The sequence below is a fragment of the Protomyctophum bolini genome (assembly GCF_963924005.1).
Source record: "Protomyctophum bolini genome assembly, chromosome: 8".
NCBI classification, from domain to species: Eukaryota; Metazoa; Chordata; class Actinopteri; order Myctophiformes; family Myctophidae; genus Protomyctophum; species Protomyctophum bolini.
The window spans coordinates 21,373,928-21,389,772 of record NC_137869.1 but is presented as its reverse complement, the minus strand read 5'-3'; the positions used below and the strand labels follow the sequence as shown (position 1 = coordinate 21,389,772).

General features: G+C 46.9%; 1 protein-coding gene across 1 annotated transcript in view; it reads left to right on the top strand.

The window, feature by feature from the left end:
• The first annotated feature begins 343 nt into the window (after positions 1-343).
• trabd2b (TraB domain containing 2B) overlaps positions 344-15,845 on the top strand; it is a 119,397-nt gene continuing 103,895 nt past the window's right edge. Inside the window, exons 1-2 of the mRNA XM_080769389.1 lie at positions 344-875; positions 4,391-4,960. Coding sequence (XP_080625515.1) covers positions 765-875; positions 4,391-4,960 — 681 coding nt within the window. The 5' untranslated portion in view covers positions 344-764. The remainder of the gene's footprint in view (positions 876-4,390; positions 4,961-15,845) is intronic.

Sequence of the window (15,845 nt, the reverse complement as noted above, 5' to 3'; positions counted from 1 at the left end):
ATGACAACGTGTTAAATGTTACTAATCTCAGTCGTTGGCTCTGTTTAAACATCCGCTGCCAGCGTTGTGCGTGCCATGCCACCTGCCTTAAAGTGTACAGGAACTGAACTGCTCTTAATAGTGACACTTTTGGTTTAGGACCCCCCCATAATGTTTTTAAATTGCACTCACGCAATCGTGCGATCATCATCCTCTCTCTCTCTCTCTCTCTCTCTCTCGCAACCTGCGCTCCCCTCCTCTTAAAATAAGCAGGATTGGGGAGTGGGGGGGGGGGGGGGGGGGGGGGGGCATTCAAAGCGTTCCTCCACCTCCTCCTACTCCAGTCAACAAGCTTCAGCTTTGAGTGGAGCGCACCGCGGAAACCTTCCCAAACACACACAGGCTGAAGTCCTGCAGCCCGCGACAGGACAGGACAGGACGGACAACAGCGACCGAAAAAAGAAACAAGACAAGAAAAAGTTACACTAAACTCTACCCGGGAACCGTAAATAACTTCTGGAATGGCGGAGGGGCGGAATGGTGCTCCGGTCGGACACCACATGTGAGCCGCGAGTGTCGCCGCCGGTAACTTTTTGTAACGTACATTATAAAGTCGACGGTCAACTCAAAAGCCAAAAGGGCCGGTTGGGAAGAGAGAGAGAGAGAGAGAGAGAGAGAGAGAGAGAGAGAGAGATATAGGAGGGGATATAAGTCACTGCGAGTGTTACGGACAGACTGTATAGGCTAATAAAGTGTCACCTCAGCTCATCCTGTTGTGAGTGACGATGCAGGTCTCTAATATGCCGGGAGTTGGCTGGTTCGTGGTGAGCGCTCTCCTGCATGCGGTGGCACCCCAGGGCGCAGGCAGACCCAGGCAGTGTGACCTCCCCAAGTCGGTGAGTCGACACTTATCACTTGTGACTCACTTGCCCATATTTATTTGCAGGTATATAGTTGTAGCCTGGCTAATAAGCCAGACTAATATTACACTATTTTGTTTTGCCAACGGCTGATTCGGTCTGGCTTATTAGCCAGGCTAATATAGTTAAGTGGTTATAGGAAAGCTGTCGCCTTTCTATGATGTCCTAGCCGTAGGCTACGTCATTTAATATTTCGCCTATATGATCACACCAACTGTTTCAAACTTGACACGTTTTTTTCTTTTCTTTTCTGTTATGTTTATTGTCATTTTGTGTTTAAGTGAATTTAAGGATAGGCTCAAGTGAAAGTAACAAAAAATAATGGCTAGACATTTAATTTATTTTCTATTGAAATAATATGCATAGCAAACTATTTAAATATGATGATGCGAATTGATCCCGTTTTACTATATTGGTCCCAATAGTAATTAAGCGAATCATTGAGCCTACATAGTGACGCAATTTAATAATCTACTGACAATATCCTAATGATAACCTAATTGTATAGGCTATTGTATTTTATAATGGGGCTACTATAGGTTTTAAATCACTTTCTGACTATTCATATAGACTTTTTACAGGGCTCACGGTCTCAGTAAAAAGACAAAATATTCAGTCATCATCATACGCGTGAACTGGCTCTGAAAACATTTGGGCTAAAAGACTTGGTCCTGACTGACTTTCCACGACCAAAGAAAAAAATGTGCGCCTTTGGAAATGAAGCCCGGCATTGCCAAGTGAAACGGGTGCCGTTCGCCAATTCTATGGCTGTTTATGTGACAAAAGAAAGTGGGGGCGAACACCCACGGGTGACTTGACTTCATATGCATTTATTTGGAAAAGTTTCAGTGACCTTTCAGAAGTGATCATGTTTCCGCGAGACGCGGCCTATTAAAGCACTTATCGGGCATATTCGCGGAATCATGGAAGTTATGGAACTGGTTGAATTTACACCGCGGGGGAAGAAGGTGTGGTGGTGCATGCCTGCCTGCCTCACTGCCTGATGGCAGCAGCACTGTGCTGTTCGGGTTCAATTAATGTGAGTCCTCTTCTAATCTGAGCCAGACCGACTCCCGTCTGTCTGTCTCTCTCAGTGTGAATTTATCATAGATGCAGAGATGAGATGAAGGGGAACTTTAATTAGAATCATGACTGCTGCAGTGCAGACGTTGCGTGCGTCCAGCACGCGCTCTGGCTGGCTGGCTCGACGCACACTCCATGGCCCCTGTTTCCAAAACGAATGAGTGAAAGGGCCCAACAGCAAGAAAGAGAATCACATGCACGACCTCTGCAACATGTAGGCAATATAGGGAAATTAAAATTAGAGCATTAGAAGTTCAATGTGGGTGTCTGCGCACTGGAGATAACTTGGAAGGGTGGGCCATGAGGGAGTCGTTATACAGATCAGAGGCTATTGTTTCACTACATCTATAAGGATAATGGAAGTGTTGTCAGAGATCAGCTGGAGGGTTCATGCTTCTTCTGTACATGTGATTTGTAATACGTCAGTGCAGTACTTTCTGCTTTGTGTTAAAAGTAATTACCCCATAAAAAGGAGCCCCGTGCGCGCGCGTCCCGGTGCAGAGCGCCGCAGAACTATATTATGAAAGTGAGCAGAGCAGCAGAGGTTTGATTCTCGTCTGGAATCTAGGCTTGTTAGGTGTTGTAGGTGGGTCTACAACTCTACATTTATAATTCGAGTTATATACCGGCGCGCAACAAGTTAACAACAAGGCCTATACTTGTGAAATATTCAAACGAGAAACTCGACCGCACAGTCCGCACTTATATTTAGTTGAATCTTATTTTATTTTATGATCATGCCCATGCATTGCCTATATGCTGCCTTTGCAACAAAAAGAAATATACTAACTAAAGCGCACCCCAACATATGATGTGGACTCTTGTGGCGAGAATGCTCTGTAACGTGATCCAAACCCCTTTGCAACAGGACCGGCCAAAGTGAAAATTGAGTTAGAGACAAAAGTCATTTTAAACGTTTCAATATTTGCATAGGCAAAATAAGGTTCGAAAATTAAATACACCGCCCTATATTTATTTTATTTACTTTTTGCCATGGAAACATTGTGCCAGCAATTATGTTTATTGCAGTTAATTATGATCATAACATAACTCACCACAAAATGGCTTAACTAGCTTTTGGCAGTCATTTGAAAAGCCTTATACATGACAAAGTCGGCATTGGCCGCTTGCAGTATAATTGGAACACAACCGAAAGGAAAATTTGATTAAATTTCAGAAGTAAACATTTTCTAAGAATAACATTATTATACAGTAATGGGTTTCATACCAAAAAAGGCTTGATTGCATTATATCTCAGAAGCCAGAATTTCATGTTGTTTATAAACCCTTATTTGTTTCCCTCAGTGATTCACAGTCAGCATAATGGTTGAATAGCTTAATACAGACATCAAAGCATTAATTTCCTGCAGTACCAGCACATGCACAACACATTTACAGTTCACACTGCATGACTGACACTTCAATACAAAACAATATATATAACTGTTCACTTGCCATGATTGTTCATATTTGTTCAACTTCCAGCCAGACATTATTGTGTGTATATAAGTAACCACAATAAGACGTGCGCATCCTGTAAACTAAACCATAAATCATATAGCAACAATACCATCTTTCAGCACTGGAAAACGGCTGTATAAAAATCAATTTAAACGTGGGCTTATCACCATGGGGTCAGGAGTACGAGGCCCATGGTTTCCTTTAGCGTTGTGACGTTTATGAGCTCCAGTACAGCGTTTTGCACTGCGGCGGCAGCGCCTCCAAATGCTTCCCAGCTCTGCAGAGCGTTTGGCAACAGCATTATGCGCCTCAACAAGACACGGGGGTCTGTTTACAGTCCACGAGGCCTCTATAAACTGCCTGACTTTACCACAGCAGCAGCAACTACACATGCGCACGCACGCACGCACGCACGCACGCACGCACGCACACACACACACACACACACACACACACACACACACACACACACACACACACACACACACACACACACACACACACACAGATGCATGCACACACACACAGCACAGGGCTGTCTTGGTTTCCCTCCTGCGTTCACCCCTCGTTGGCATTTCAATATAGAGCTTGAAGCTCACAAGCCAAGAAAGCAAACTTTATGAAAATGTGCATGTTGCTTTTCTGTTTTTACAGTTACACTTAACCAATTAAGACCTGAGCGAGGCCTTCTAAACCTGTATTCTCAAACTTTTTTTATATAATTCAACACTTTAAAAAAATGTCCAAATAGCAGATGTTCAAGCTCGCAGTCGCAGCGCGGCACGAAGTAATGCACTGTGAGCGTATCGGATCTGCTATTTTAGGAATATAGCCAACACCCAAAAAAATCTAAAATGACACGGATGCTTAAGAACATAAGACAATAGTTTGCGTGTCTCAGATTTCTCAAGTCAAATGTGTTCTTCTGATGTCCCCCCACCCCACAGCAAAGTGACATGAACTCCTTCCTGTGGACGGTGAAGCGCGCTCCCCCCCACCCTCCGTCCTACCTGTTCGGGACCATCCACGTGCCGTACACCCGCGTGTGGGACTTCATCCCCGACGGCTCCAAGCGGGCCTTCCGAGACAGCCCCAACGTCTTCTTCGAGCTGGACCTGACGGACCCGCTGACCATCTCCAAGCTGACCAGCTGCCAGCTGCTGCCCCACGGCGAGAACCTGCAGACGCTGCTGCCCCGGGAGCTGTACCGCCGCCTCAAGCGCCACCTGGACTACGTCAAGCACATGATGCCCTACTGGATGACGCCCGACCAGCGGGGCCGCGGCCTCTACGCCGACTACCTGTTCAACGCCATTGCGGGCAACTGGGAGCGGAAGAGGCCCGTGTGGGTGATGCTGATGGTCAACTCGCTGACGGAGTGGGACGTGCGGTCCCGCGGGACGCCGGTGCTGGACCTCTTCCTGGCCCAGGAGGCGGAGAGGATGAGGAAGAGGACGGGCGCCGTGGAGCGCGTGGAGGAGCAGTGTCACCCGCTCAACGGACTCAACTTCTCCCAGGTGAGGCCATGAGAGAGAGGAAGAGGAATGCATGGTTTTTTGAGTGGTGCAACCACTCCAAGGAACAGCAATGTCCGTGTTAACCTATGTGACTTTGTGTGTGGCTATGAGTACCAGTAGGGGCAAAAGTGGCGCTGTTGTGCCAGAAACAGAGAGAGAGAGATAGTGTTGCACTGTTGCCTAAAGTGCTAATTACAGAGAGAGAGAGAGAGACAGGGGGAGAGGGGAGTTCACACAGGTGTGATTTTTAGTCAGTTTATAGGAATCAGTATCAGTATGGTCCTGGGACAAACGCAGTCCTTGTGGGTACCAAGCCCAGCTTGGCTAATTTATGCTTTGTTGTATCATTTTGAGCAAATGTTGCTTGGCACTTTCCTCAGTTTGAAAAATTGTGTGTGTGTGTGTGTGTGTGTGTGTGTGTGTGTGTGTGTGTGTGTGTGTGTGTGTGTGTGTGTGTGTGTGTGTGTGTGTGTGTGTGTGTGTGTGTGTGTGTGTGTGTGTGTGTGTGTGTGTGTGTGTGTGTGTGTGTGTGTGTGTGTGTGTGTGTGTGTGTGTGTGTGTGTGTAAGTAAGCGCGCGCGACGCTTGTGCGTTTTCAAGGCGAGCATGATTTCATCTCAAGGCAGGGGTATACCCAACCAAGATAAGTGTTTTCTGGGAATCAATGTACAGTACTGAATGAAAAAGAAACTTATTCTGCAGTGAGAAAGCCTCAGTATTTGAATAGGGCCCCAACACGGTCTACCTGGCAAATACAACTGTAAAGGATATAGCTGTGTGTTTTAGAGCAATGGCCATTCAGCAACGGTCAGAGTCTTTGAAAGGAGCTGTTGGATTGGAATGTGGTAAAAGACAATGGAAGGACACGGAAAAGCGTAAGTGTCATTGAAAGCTGTCAACTGGAGACGACTGTATGGTTATGGATGTTCCTCTCCCTTCACAACATACAAACGCACACAACAGCTGAGTCTGCGTTGGAGACGCTGGCTGAGCAATGCACACATTTGCACGGCAAATAACCCAGTGTTAATTTAAAGCTGAATGCCGTTTCATGTCCTACCCGCCCGGTATGTGAACCCAAGTCTCCTGCGTGACGGAATCCTCACGAGGTCAGGGGAGACAGTGCGCTTATGAGCTTTAGGTAATAATTCGTTGAACACCGTTGACTTTGAGAGAGTACAAATGTAACCGTTAAGGTAAGGGTCCTTTCCGTATAGTAGTATAGTATTTACCCTCTCTGAGTGACATATGGATAAATGAGTATTTGACTGCGTAGAAGGTGAGAATTGTGGAGAGCTCTCTTTCATGAGTGCAGACAGCGTGTCTGGCCTCCTGCTCACTGCGACCCTGCTCTGTAACCAGAGGCTGAAAGATGAGCAAAATAACATAATTGCTTGATGAGCGAAACATGGGCAGTGTATCCGTGTTTCATTACGGCTGTTATGGTGTGAGCTGAGGATGAAGAGAGTATTTAGACGTCTATTTAAAGGACGGCCCCGAATTGGAGGTCTCCTGGTTGAAGTCTTGTTTTTCCTCCGTGTGGGAGGTCTCTGTATGTTTGTGATGAGCTTTGACAGGACCAAGGAGATTTTGTCTTCTCATTTATGCTGTAATAATTATGACGTCTGACACGTGCAGATGAAGGACATCATGCTTGTTTGTGTGTGTGTGGGTCGGTGTGTTCTCTGTGTGCTCGCCCACACACCCGCCCCATGCACACATGGACAACCGCATACATGTGCCTGACATGTTTGCCACACACAACGGTATATTAGCAACATGCGTCGCAAAGCCGCGCAATTCGCACATTAGCAGCGTGGTGCAACATAAGCCGTAAGGGAGGTTCCTGGGTCTCCATGCGACGGGCCGAGGGGCTCCTGCGTGGGCTAATTTGAGAGGCGACGGGGGCTCACACAAGCTCTCCTCTTTCATCAGGACCTCTTAAGTACGCCGCCAAAGCCGCACAGCACGCGCACGTCCTGCATATGCCTAAATCCATGAGGGTTCATTTAACTTATACGGGTCCATTCTTACACTCCAGTCCAGAGTTAACCACTTAAACCTGATATTATTTGTTGACTGGGGTCCCCCAGGGCTCTATACTAGATCCGCTCCCTTTCCCCCCTGTACTCCAAATCTCTTTGCCGAAAATAAATGATCTACAGGCTCACAACGCAAAGCTTACTGTAGATCAGCTAATTTAGCTGAATGTTTTCCGCAGAATATAGGGCTAGGGTTCAAGTGTTTAAATCAGTACATCACGTTTTACTGCTTTGAGCTTCATTGCCCCTAGGAATAATCTCTGAGAGGCATGCTGTGCTTCTACGTAGTGCATGTGATAAGTGTTAAAGCTATTCAAAGCTTTGTAAGGGACGCTAGCCCCTCCTATGCCCAGCTTTGTCTGTTTGTGTGTGCTCCATACATAGTGATTATTTGATTGGTGATTTTCTTTCTATCTCTGTACGCTATTGTGTGCTCTAGACAAGCATGTAATAGATGAAGACAAGAAATCTAAGGTATAATGTCTTTGGATTAAAAAATAAATAAACATTTTCAAAAGTTTCCTAACAATATGATCTGTATTAAGAGTGTCAGTTCAGAGCCGCTACCCTTAATAACAACACTGCTTTAAATTACAGTGTTAAACGGTTGAGTTACTGTACCGTATCCAGCAAACACAAACGTTTCTGCTTCCCTAAGAGCCTCAGTTAGACTCCAACTAGTGCCGTGATGGGAGCACCAGCTTTGGTTCCTCCGAGGAGATCCAGGGGGACAGAGGGCTGATTTCACAAGGATGACGAAGTCGCTCCTGAGAATATAAGACAGGTGTACTGTATGTCCAAAAATAGAGTTATTATTATAATAATGAATAACTATGCCCCTGCAGAGTGCGAGGACCCTTTGCACTTCCGAGCATGTATTAAACCTTCCAGCCGCCCACCTCATTTCCAGACCTGTATGAGAACAATTCCGAGTCGAAATGAAACTGACATGGAAACCATTATTCTCAATTATTATAATTTGCGATATAATCTGAACACCACGGTTGATTGTAGCCCTCTACGCTTGATTGGAACGGCGATGAGGTCAGAGAGAACGGATTGTATTGGTCCAAAAAAAAGACTAGAGAAATGAGAGAGGAAGAGAGAGAGAAGAGTGACATGGGGATAGGACGAGTGTGAGGAAACAGGAGAGGAAGACAGCAGAGAAGGAGAGGAGAGAAGGAAACGGGGAGAGAGTGATGTGCGTCATGTCTGCACTAACTCTAATCTGAAATTTGAACCACAGCTTCTCCGTGAGATCTAAGTTTGGGAACGGGTCCAAACCCTGCCGGCCTCCACATAATATTTGTTCCCAATAAAAGTAGCTGCTCACAATATCCTGTAACTTTGCTGCTCCGGCGTCGCCAAAGGGCTCTCAGAAATATGAACGCTGGTGATTCATCATCTGCCACAGCAGGATTTCTTTTTTTCCCGCTTTCATAGGCACCTGGTCGCAGCGTTGCCAGCAACACGGGGCTGTGCAGAGCAGGGTCTGGGCCCGGCTGGGCCCGGGGCATGGGCAAGTCCAGCTCCCCTGCTCTGTGTGAACATCTGGCATCATGAGGTCAACCATCACCCAGGTCCTGTGACCTCACAGGAAGTCCTTTTTGGATGAGTGGCCGTACAGTAGATAAATAGTCCCTCCTGGGTAGGGAGGAGGAGGCATGTATTAGTGCATGGATGTTGTGGGTTTGGAGATGTCAGTTGTGGTGAGGTGCATGTGTGGGTGGGTGAGAGCATGAGGGAGGGAGGGAGAGCGAGAGAGAAACAGAAAGAACCCGAGGGAGACGGAGAAAGGGAAAGAGTGATCAACTAGGTGTGCCAGGCCTGGAGTGGTTGGCAGTGAGCCTGACAGACAGGGCTCTCCTTTAAACTTATAGGAGCGCATGGAACTCTGCGCGAGAGGCAGTGAAACATTAGGGGACGGGGGGAAACAAAGGCATGCCGGGGTGCATGGTTCTTCTCCAGCTCCGTGGAGGCCGATGGAGGTCGACAGCTGGGCGTGCCGGCCAGTACCAAAACACTCTCTGCCGGCACGCTATGAGTGGCGCGGTGGGACGGCCGGCTGAGGCCAGGCCGGCTAAAAGGGTGCAAGCTGCACAAGCGTTGCTCTGCGAAGCCATAACACCGACCATACTTCCTTTCCCCTGAAGTCATTGTACGATCCCGATGCCTGACATGTTTTCTCTCATCTAAACGCAACACTCCCTATAAACAGTTCATCTTCAAAGTGGGTATTGCAGTTGCTGAGTGCGTCGCACGGGATCCTCATAACCTGAAACATGGAAGTTGCCCCTAGTTTCTGAGAAATGTTACAGGACTATTTTAACCACTTAGGCCTGATTTATACTTACAGTATGCTGAGTTTGTAGATTGGCTATATATAAAACATTTTTTGGGAAAAATGTCATTGATAATGACCTGCCCAAAATAGGGACGCCATGTTAGAAGTGGATTTAAACTGTGCTCAGTGGACATTTAGCATTGGAGTTCAGACGTGAAACAGACCTTCCAAGTGCAATGCCCCGGCCAGCATGCTTCTCTCATTCCCAGTGCATAAACACCCCTATTTATTTACCCTGGGTTCGCATTGCAGCCGGGGCCGCAGCGGCCCACACCGGGGAGAGATGACATCATATCGGCGGTGGCGCCCGTCTCTTAGGCAGGGGGCAGGGGTCGCGGTGGGAGGTGACTGTGGGACCGAGGGCAGCAGAGCGGTGAGGAGACTGGCAGTCTGTGGCAGTCGGAAGGGGTCAGCCCGGGCACTGCTGAGCAAGGCAGGGAGTAGCCAATCGGTTATTGGAGCAGAGAGGGGGCCAAGCTCAGCCCCAGCCAGCCAGCCAGCCAGCCCCGGGCTGAGTTACTATCACAACGGGCCTATTTTCACTGTGCTGTGATCTGTGGAGAGAAAGGCAGAGAGAGAAAGGGGGGGGGGGGGGCGGTTGTGCAACAGACAGACTGTGTGTGTACGTTTAGTTTAGTTTATTAAGGATCCCTATTAGTCTACACCGTAGTGGAGACTACAGGCAACAACAATACAAATCATAAAAAGCAGTGCAGCATGATCAATGTTGGTGAACAAACACACAAACCTAGAGAACAAAAGTGTGTGCGTGCGAGAGAGAGAGAGAGAGAGAGAGAGAGAGAGGTGTACCGTGTGTGTGTGTGTGTGTGTGTGTGTGTGTGTGTGTGTGTGTGTGTGTGTGGGGGTCTCTGTCTCTCTGTCGTGCCCCGGTATTGTTACCTTCTCCTCAGTGCCAGCAGAGCAGGGACGTGACTGGAGGGTCCTGTTTCGGTCTGCTCTGCAGGAGGCCACACTGTGACCTCCTCCTGGCGAGGAGGTGCCCCGCGCACAGACCTCCAGCCACGGGGGGCTCAGTGACAGACCTCCAGCCACGGGGGGCTCAGTGACAGAGCTCCAGCCACGGGGGGCTCAGTGACAGAGCTCCAGCCACGGGGGGCTCAGTGACAGTCTGGCATGTCTATTTCAATCAGGCCGTCTACCCTGTAGTGAAGATGTGGAGCTGTGGTTTTCTGCCGCGCTGACACGGCGTAGAGCCGGCTCACACATGCTGTGGGCACAGTGTGGAGTTTGGATTATTCATGGGCTGGAGCGGGACTCCAGGTCATGCGGCTAAAATATCATATCACAGTGCCTCTTGTTTTTTAAAGAACAAATATACCGTGTGATGGTATGTAGTTTACCAAATAGAATGAAAGTTTATGAGAAGCACATGACTCTTCAATGAATGATGAACATTCATGATGGCATTATTCAGGGCCAGGAGAACAAGCCACACAGTTAAAATCAATTCATATCAAGAGTATTGTTTTTATTATTTGCATTTACAATAAGTCTAGTTTTCCCCCATAAAAAAATATGATATTACTATTGCGAGTGCGTAGGAGTCTTATGTCAGATTGGGCCCATGACTACTGGCTTATAGCTTATATGGTTCAAATAGTATGTTGTTTTTTTTGTTTTCCCTAAGATTATTCTTTGGCATTTCTGCTTCATTTCGATAGCACAGAGACACAGGAAAGAGAGAGGATGACATGCAGTAAAGAGTCTTGGGTTGTATTCAAAGCAGGGTCAGCCGCGGGAAGGACTGTAGAATTATTTATGCGGTATGCGCTCTTACTGTGTGATCCACCAGGATGCCTCGTATGGAGTTATTACCCCCACCAGGAATAGGGCTGGTGGGGAATGAATTATGGAATGAATGTCACTTTGACCATCGATTATTATCTCTCAAATAATTGCGATTAACGATTTAATGGCATTTCTGTTGTTAGAACATGAACATTATGAATAGAAATGTTTTTCTGTTTCTGTTTGGCTTTGCAGGCTTTGTGAACAAATGTTGTTATTATTAAATAACTTGAATAAAAGAATAGACATTAGTAGTGGAAATAAGCTCAAAACGTGTCGCATTGTAAATGATTATGACGATTATGCAACACATAATTGCGATTATCTGAAATTATTGCAATTATGTCAAATAATTTTGATTACCGGTATCTCAAATCTTAGCAATAATCAGGCTATTATGTAATAATTGTTACAGGCCTAACAATAAATAAATATATTATACAGTGTAATGGTGTTTTAGTGTTTTAGATAAATAAAAATGACATGGTACAAGGACATTGTACACAGGGTTTAGAGTAGAGTTGCTTTTCTCTTTATAGACTCAGAGAAAAGAAAAACGTTATTGTCCATAAATCATATTGAAGACGTGAATACACAGTGAAAATCCTTAGTTTATCCACTTGTAACTCAAATGTAGCCTTTTGTACACTCCCTGAGGATTGTACTGTGCACTTTCCATTTCATTAAACACAATCTCACTTGACAAAAGTTAGAGGACAGTGTGTTTTGAATGGCTCCGTACCAGCCGACATACATTACAATGTGGTATAATGTGTCTCTGTCCCGAGCAGGAGCGGATAGTTACGGTTATGGTATGTGGTGAATATGAATATGATCTAGCCTGGGCTGGAGTGGAGACACACAAAGCACAGCGATGGTCTGCCCTGGTCACGTGACGTCACGCTTCCTGAGAGGAGAATATGGTCGCTGTCAATAGAAACCTTGTATGTCAGAAAACCAGGAGAAAGAAATAAAGAGGACCTGTGTTCCAATGGATCCATTGGAGATATCATTTAGTCATTTTTTAAATGCTTCTCATCATTTGTTAGGTTGTTTCGGGCATCTGGTTAGGATGCCTCTCGAGCGTCTCCCTAGAGAGGTCCTTGATGCACGTCCCGCTGGAAGAAAACCCGGGGGCAGACCAAGGATGAGTTTGAGGGTTTATGTCTCCGATATCTGCTGGTACCGCTTTGGGGTCCCAGAGAATGAAGTTACTATAATGTTGCTATATGTAGAGGGAAGTCTGGAGCTCTCTGGTGGAGCTGTTGCCCTGCAACCCGACTTTACGGATAGGATGGATGGATAGATGGATGGATCATTCGTTAAAAACAAAATTGTTTATAAAACCTTTAGATAGAGTTAAATCTTTTAGCTTGTGAGCTTGTAGATCTGCAATTTTCGCTACTTTTGTGCGGCAAAGTCGGGCAATAATTAACGGAGAAACAAAAGAGTTGAAATATGAAGATACAGGCTGCCCAACAGCAACGATATGGATCTCTCTTGTGTAGTATCATAATATCATGACACTTCGCAATGTGCGTTCCTTCGACCTCGCTCCCGTGAATAAAGCGTTCCCCCCCCCCTCCCTCCCTCTTTTACGAAATGGGAGGAATTAAGTAACATCCGACCGTACCCCTGCAGTAAAATATTTACATTCCATGGCGGGTGTGTGAGACTGGGGTTCGGAGCGCTCTCTGGCCACAGAGAAGCTGAGTGATGGAAAAAGCAGTAATGTCTCTTCGCTCCGCTCGTCTCTCTCTCTCTGCTCCTCTCGCCCACTGTTTCCCAAACAGTGCAGGGTCAGGACCCAGTTGACCCAATATAGAGCATACCAGTGGGCGTAGTTTTCTGGTTCCACTGAAAAGTCAGCCATTCATTTTTCCCATAGAGATTTACAAAATTACTTATATATATATATATATCAATTATTTTAAGCCTATAAAGAAAAAAAACCATCCAGGATCCTGGTGAGTCATGTTTTTTTGTTTAAATGAATGTACTGTACTGTAATATATCATATAATTATATACCGGTATGCAATATTTTCTTTCACAGAATCAATGGTTTTATGATTCACCAGGATGAAAATGAATTGGAGAGTCTTCAGTGGGTCCAGAAAAGATATGCTCTATCTACAAGCTCACGCACATTGTGAGCACGTACGGTAGATCTGCTATTCACGCTATTTCCGCGCAACTCTCTTGCACGACAAAGTATAGTCAATTAATTTGTGTAAAAAACATAAAGATGTGAAATATGGAGATATAAGGTTTCTCCGCGACGGCTACAGTATGACATGGAGCTCTCCGTTCTCCCTGTCTCCCCCTCTGTCTTCCCCAATGACATGTCCTCAGGCTCTGCTTGTCCCGTCGCTAACCTGCTGCTCGTCTGTGCACACACACACACACACACACACACACACACACAAAGTGGAAAAAGAGGCGGAACAGGGCAGGAGAACAGCGGAGGGAGGAGATTACCCTTTAAAGTGCAGTGGCGACACGCATCCTCCCATTAAGCGTGCGTGACATCAGAGGGCGGGCGCTGCACACATGCAGGGCTATAATTACCTATGCGCAAATATGTGGAAAACTGCGAGGCAACACGTATCAGGGGCCCCCGATCTACAGCAGGCCCCCGTCGGCAGGCAGACGGCAGTCCCACTGCTGCACTAATGACTTAATAGGCCCTCCTTAATGACCAAATAGCCCGCTGCCATCCAGAAGCACTTAGGCAATTATGCACTGGCCAGAGCACCACAGGCTGCTGCGAGCAACGCATGGAGGCAGCGACACGGACTCTGAGCCAGAGAGAGACAGAGAGAGGGAGGGAGGGAGGGAGGGAGGGACACTTTATAGACTCCAGAAGTAAATTAGTCAGGTTGCCTGGCACTCTGCTCGTGTTTTGGTGTCATTAAATGGTGTGTAAGACGTCGTTCTGTTGATTGATGCCCCCTGTTACCTGACAGTGAACCCGGGCTGGAACCATAATGTGCCGCGCGGTTGCTCCATCTGCCAACGTGAATCTGAGTGCTAATTAATCTCTCAAGAGTTTGTAACTCCGGCGAATGCACAAATGGGAACCAATCGGACCCGGCATGGGGTTCGTTTGGTTGCCATTTGTGCATTCTCAAGAGTGCGGTACAGTCGGGTTAACAGTTTCTCAACCCGCTAAAAATGTGAATCTCCAGTGTTTGTTTAGTTATTTCTAAGCCAGCCACTGCAAAAGAAAAATATAAAGTACACACATCGCTCCGTTTGTATGTTTTTGACTTTTCTTTTTTACGGTGTGGTGAGTGACTCCACCACATAAGTCACTGCAGTCGCAGAGCGCTGCATAGAAAGCGAACAAGCAGTAGAAAGCGAACAAGCACGAGGCTAGGCTGGAGAGTGTTATAGCTGGTGCCAGCTCTGTCCCTCCTCCACATTTCCTCTCTTTAGTGGACGCACGGTGCCCAGCGTTCCGTTGTCCCTGTAGTCACGCTGACTAGTGTGCACTGAGCACTTTGACGCCGTATCAATCATCCACCTGTGTGCCTGCTCTGTCCCTGCTCTCCTTGTTCCTTCTCAGAGGAAGGCAGTACTTGCAGGCAGTATACGTGCACGCACGCACACACACACACACACACACACACACACACACACACACACACACACACACACACACACACACACACGCACACGCATGCACACACACGTGCACTGACAGACACGAGTCTGCCGCTGCAGGTAGATTCCAGGAAGGGTGAGGTTAACTCCAGGCTGTGTAGGCCCAGGCCAGAGGCTGATTGATCACAGACAGGAATGTGACCGGCTGATTTCCTTACAAAGCCACTCTGGCCCCTCGTGGAATTCATGTCTGTTGCCATGTCATGATGATTTAACCTCTACTTAAGCAGGTCAGTCCCTTCAGATGAAGGATCTCCTTACAGAGAGAGAGAGAGAGAGAGAGAGAGAGAGGCTCCTCACACTCTGCTCTGTGACTTAATGTCCTTACAGAGAGAGAGAGGCTCCTCACACTCTGCTCTGTGACTTAATGTCCTTACAGAGAGAGAGAGAGGCTCCTCACACTCTGCTCTGTGACTTAATGTCCTTACAGAGAGAGAGAGAGGCTCCTCACACTCTGCTCTGTGACTTAATGTCCTTACAGAGAGAGAGAGGCTCCTCACACTCTGCTCTGTGACTTAATGTCCTTACAGAGAGAGAGGCTCCTCACACTCTGCTCTCTGACTTAATGTCCTTACAGAGAGAGAGAGCCTCCTCACACTCTGCTCTGTGACTTAATGTCCTTACAGAGAGAGAGAGCCTCCTCATACTCTGCTTTTTGACTTAATGTCCTTACAGAGAGAGAGAGCCTCCTCACACTCTGCTCTGTGACTTAATGTCCTTACAGAGAGAGAGAGCCTCCTCACACTCTGCTCTGTGACTTAATGTCCTTACAGAGAGAGAGGCTCCTCACACTCTGCTCTGTGACTTAATGTCCTTACAGAGAGAGAGAGAGGCTCCTCACACTCTGCTCTGTGACTTAATGTCCTTACAGAGAGAGAGGCTCCTCACACTCTGCTCTGTGACTTAATGTCCTTACAGAGAGAGAGAGGCTCCTCACACTCTGCTCTGTGACTTAATGTCCTTACAGAGAGAGAGGCTCCTCACACTCTGCTCTGTGACTTAATGTCCTTACAGAGAGAGAGA